The sequence below is a fragment of the Gavialis gangeticus genome, unplaced genomic scaffold (assembly GCF_001723915.1).
Source record: "Gavialis gangeticus isolate Ggan-Ray unplaced genomic scaffold, GavGan_comp1, whole genome shotgun sequence".
In the NCBI taxonomy this organism is placed as follows: domain Eukaryota; kingdom Metazoa; phylum Chordata; order Crocodylia; family Gavialidae; genus Gavialis; species Gavialis gangeticus.
This window is the reverse complement of record NW_017729022.1, coordinates 183,512,313-183,517,135: the sequence shown is the minus strand read 5'-3', so window position 1 is coordinate 183,517,135 and position 4,823 is coordinate 183,512,313. Positions and strand designations below refer to the sequence as shown.

General features: G+C 42.9%; 1 protein-coding gene across 1 annotated transcript in view; it reads right to left on the bottom strand.

Annotated features, from left to right (window-relative positions):
* USP34 (ubiquitin specific peptidase 34) overlaps positions 1-4,823 on the bottom strand; it is a 237,910-nt gene that overhangs the window by 13,811 nt on the left and 219,276 nt on the right. Inside the window, exon 73 of the mRNA XM_019516623.1 lies at positions 1,616-1,739. Within this exon, the coding sequence (XP_019372168.1) occupies positions 1,616-1,739 (124 nt within the window). The remainder of the gene's footprint in view (positions 1-1,615; positions 1,740-4,823) is intronic.

Here is a 4,823-nt window from a genome sequence, read left to right as displayed (position 1 = left end):
ACAAAAAAAAAAAAAAAAAAAAAAAATCAAGGTCCACCAACTGAAGTAGGACTAGGTCTGTTTATTTAAGTAAGTGGAAATGTAGTATTTTACTTCAATACCTTTTTTTTAATTTTAATGTTTACCATCAGCAATTTATCAGGTTTTATTTTTTAAAGATGACATGGCGTGAACACTGCAAACAGATTTGAAACAAACTTTATCTTAAACCCCAGTGTAATCTAGGTAAACTTAATACAACTCTATTTATGGGACAAACTGCTCAAGAGAGAAAGATATATGCCCCTGATAAACTTTATAGCTCAAAAATCCCATATTAAATGCCAAATGTCCTATATGGAAGATGGTAATGTGATAGTGATATTGTAGCTGTGATGCTCAAGAACCTATACAAGAGGCAAGGATTTCTTAGGATGATACCTTTTATTGGATTAACTACGTAGTTGGGATAAAGTAGGACAAGTTTTCAAAACAAGACATTCTTCATCAGGTACGTGGAAGAAGCAGAGATGGGTGGTCTGAACAAAGAATAGCTTATCAATGGTTCAAGGAACTCTCACCTCTCAAAACTCATCCCCACAGTATCCAAAATGTTCTAGCAAGACACAGTTCATCTCTCATTACAAATCACAGTGTTTAGGTTGTGTCTACATGGTGAATTTCCTGACATCACAATCACGTTTGTGTGTATACACACCTACCATATTGTTTAACTATGTTTTGGAAAATCAGAATAGCCATTCCAGAAGACCTGGCTTATAAAAGGATCTGCAGTTTATCAAGTTATTCGGGCTAGGATGTCCCACCACAATGAGAGCAGGGAGAAAGGAGGATTAGCTGAACCGGTTAGAGTTAGCAGTCTTTTGTTTGAACACCGATTAAAAAAAAGTCTGACCAAACAGAAGGAAGGCAGCCAAGTGCTGGTGTAGACCTCTTCCAGATGTGAAACAGTTTCCATGTGTGCAGGTACAAGCCATGCTCACTAACTGGTCACAAACTGAAGTAGAAGCTGTGCTCAAGTCACTGGCTAAAAACAGGCTTAGATGTAAAGTGACAGAGCTAATGCCTACCAACAATGGTTTCTGGTTGCTTAAATAAAATGAAATGATGGTCTTAGCCATTCTTGGATAGATGCAATGTCCGCAGCTCAGAAATTGTTGTTAGAGTTGGTACTGATGAGAACCCTTAATGACAGTTAAAAGAGGAACTGAGGTTTCATTCAGGACCTGATCCAAAAGCACTGAGGTAAGGGAAAAGGTTATGTCAACTTCAGTGGCCTTTAAATGGGCTTGGAGATTAAATTCCCCACCGCACCAGTAGTAATATCACTTATTGCATCTCATCTCTCTGACATTGGCCTGGAAGATGACAGTGGTGTGGATTAGATTATGCTAGTATTGTGCACATTTTACTGTTCTATGGATAAAAAAACCCACTTCAGTCTCCAAAATTATTACTATTGCAAATTTCACAAGTACTACATACTTTATATAAAATTATTATACTGAATTATATTTAAAAAGCAAGAGTATAATTATCTCTAATTACCATTACAGAATCTTAAATGACAACAGTACATTTACGCAGTATTTATCATTTAACTTCCAATACTTACTCATTTTTACTAAAGTTTCAGTAAATTTTTCACAGTTGATTGCAACTCGACATAGTAGATGTATGAACTGATGATACGAAAAGAAGTAGTCTAGCAGCATACGATCGTAAACATCATCTTTGCCCTGGAGGTTTAAGAAGACTTCATAAATGTTTAAACATAAGTGAGCTAACTAAACAGCTAGGCAACTACCTAATCTACCTAAAATTTAGTTTAATAATCCTACTGCACATTCCAATTTTTCTAAAGCATTCTGCAATGCAGAAAGTTCACTGAGAATTTCCAAGTTTAACTCAAACAGATTCAACATGAACAGACTTATAAAGTAACTTCAGTTTAATGTATAGACAGTTACGGTATACTCTTCATAATATGACATATCAACAGCTAGAGTAATAGCTATCTGAAACTATCATTCTTAGGAGTAATTTTTATACATAAGCTTTTAAAACCAAAACTGTCAAAGGTGTTTTAATCCAGCCTAAAGTCACATCTGGTTTTACAATCCAAAAAAATTTAGGTATTAAATTTAATTTATTTACTATCTATTTTAGATTTTGAGTGACTGTCTACATGTTCTAGTCCAGTTGACTACAAAGCAATTCTTACTAGAGACCTACCTAAATTGCGGTGGAAGTTTGTGGTGCAGTGACGCCTTTAATTTTGCTCTTTTTGCTGCACCACCCCTCTCCCCCTGAATAGCTGAATTCAGCCACTCAGTGGTGGTAAGGGAAGAGGGGGCAGGGGGCACACTACAGAAAGAATGAGATTAAAGGCACCTCTGCACCACAGACTTCCACTGCAATTTGGGTAGGTCCTTTGTTATCACACATTTGGAGTTGGGGGAATAACCATACAACAGCTCTATCCAAGTTTGCCTCCCATCTGAAAGCCTGTGGAAAGAAGATCAGTGTGTTCAGAGCTCCACACAGCTGCACTACGCATATCAGATACTGGTATTTTAACTAATCAAACGGTAGAGGCTGCGTTAGTCCTTTTGCAATGGCTGCAGGATCATTTCTAGTTATCTCACATGATCTGAAACACTATGGGCAACCTCTGAATGAGTAAGGATTGTCCTTGAACCCTCTCTGCAAATGTCACTAACAACCCAGGAGAGAACTAATTTGTTGTGTTTAAATAAACAACTAAAGCTCTCATCATACCTGAAATGTGGAGCTTCATGTCACTTGGTGGGGGATTATGAGCTTTTAGGGGAAGAAATGGAAAGTGGGCAGGCTGTTCTAAAACCTGGGAAAGAAGGAATTCAGCAAGAAGCCTAGGGAAAACCTTACCTTTACAGAATATAAGTAAGGGAAGAGTATGGGAATTGAGTTTCTGTCCTTCCATCTCCTGAAGTAAAAATTATCAGAAAGGCTGTCATAATTGCCAGTCGATACTGGCAGAAAACTGATACAGGCTCAAATGGGATTCCATTCATTTAGTGAGAACTATGTTGAGGTCCCAGGACTCGGGGGAAACTCCTTAACTAATGGAAACAGGGAAGTAAGGTCCTCAAAGTTTTCAATACTTAACTCTAGTTGGCAACCTGTGGCCCAAAGAGCAACTAGAGGTATTCTGCGGAGCTGAGGCTTTTGCAGTATTCAGTGGCGTGGACATTGCTTGCATTGCAATGTACAGTGCAGAGCATCCCCACGCTTTGCCACAGCCAGGCAATGGGAAGAAGCAATGGCAGCCTGGTCCTGGTGCTGGCCCATCTTGGACCTGAGCTAAGCCATTCTAGCCCACCAGTTCCTGACTGCCACTCTTAAAGTTTGAAAATACATCATGCTAAACTCAAGGGTGATCTCCACAGAAGTTGCTGCTAAACGTACCCTAACTGAGCTGAAAATCTGGATTGCTTCAAAGCAAACAAGCAGTCCAGGATGGCTGAAATTAAGGGCTATGCCCACACTGGAGACTGCAATGTAGTTTAAAGATACCCATGTAAGGTGTTGTCTAGCAGCAGCCCCATGCAACTCAGTGAGGAATAATTTATAACCATAGCTTGGGTGTGTATTATCAAAGCCCTAAAGTTAGCAGTGGCTGCAGGGCCAGGGAAAGGTTAACCTGGCTTTTGGCAGTAAGAACTGACATCTCTTGCAGCACCCACCTACCCTGCAGCTCTGCTCCATGAGACAGGAGGGCTGAGCCCTCTACCTCTATTACAGCTTCTCCCTTTATTGAGCACCTGGGGTTGAAGTGACAAAACACAAGCTATCCATGTAATACGCTGTGGGCTGGCCACTACGGCTGTACGAAATGTTGATGGGTGTTTCGTTTTGAAGCCGTTTCGACTTCTTTTGAGCTCAAAACAGTGAAACTGAAATGAAACAAAAGGCTTTGAAACTAAACAAGGGCACTCAAAACATTTAGAAAGTTTTGGAATGTTTCAAGTTTTGAAGCCGGTTTGCTAACAAACTAAGGAGAGGGAGGGGAAAGAGGGGAGAATGACTGCTCCGACATAGACATCTAGCTCCTGGCTGGATTCCCCAGCTGTCTGAATGCTTCCCCCAGCTCTCTGATCATTTCCCCAGCTTTTTCCTCCTGCTCGGTGCTGCCACTGGCCCCAGTGTGCAGCAGCAGCCTGCTGAAACCTGGCGCACAGATCTGGAGGCTTGTGTCCCCTGGGAGAAGCTGCGGGAACGATCAGAGAGCTGGCAAACTGACCCGGGGGCTGGCAAATTGAACAGGGAGCTGAACATGTCCCCAGTTCCCAGTTTAATTCCCCAGCTCCCTGATCTTTTCCCCAGCTCTTCCTGGGGGGGCTCGGGCCCCCAGATGATGCAGGATGACAGCAGGTTGTTGCAGTCAGCTGGGGATGGTGGCAGCGCTGGGCTATTTCTCCAGCCAGGAGCAGCAGCCTGCTGAAACCCCGCGCGTAGGTCCAGTGGCTGCGCCCCTCAGGAAGAGCTGGGGGAAGTGATCAGAGAGCTGGGGAATCGAACCAGGAGCTCTGGCTGACATGTGGAGCCGCCCCAGCTCCCAGGCAGTGTGCGGTGCCCTGCCAAGCCGTGGTGCACCCGCACGATGGTGTAGCCGTCACACAGATGCCAGGCGGGGAGTGGGAGGGGAGGCCGATCCCTGCTTCCCTGTGTTGTGCAGGGGGGCTCTGCCATGAGCCCTGAGAGGCCCCAATTGCCACTGCTGCACCTGGTGAGTGTGGGACTTTTTTTTTTTATTTTTTGCAGGTATTACAGTTCTGGCT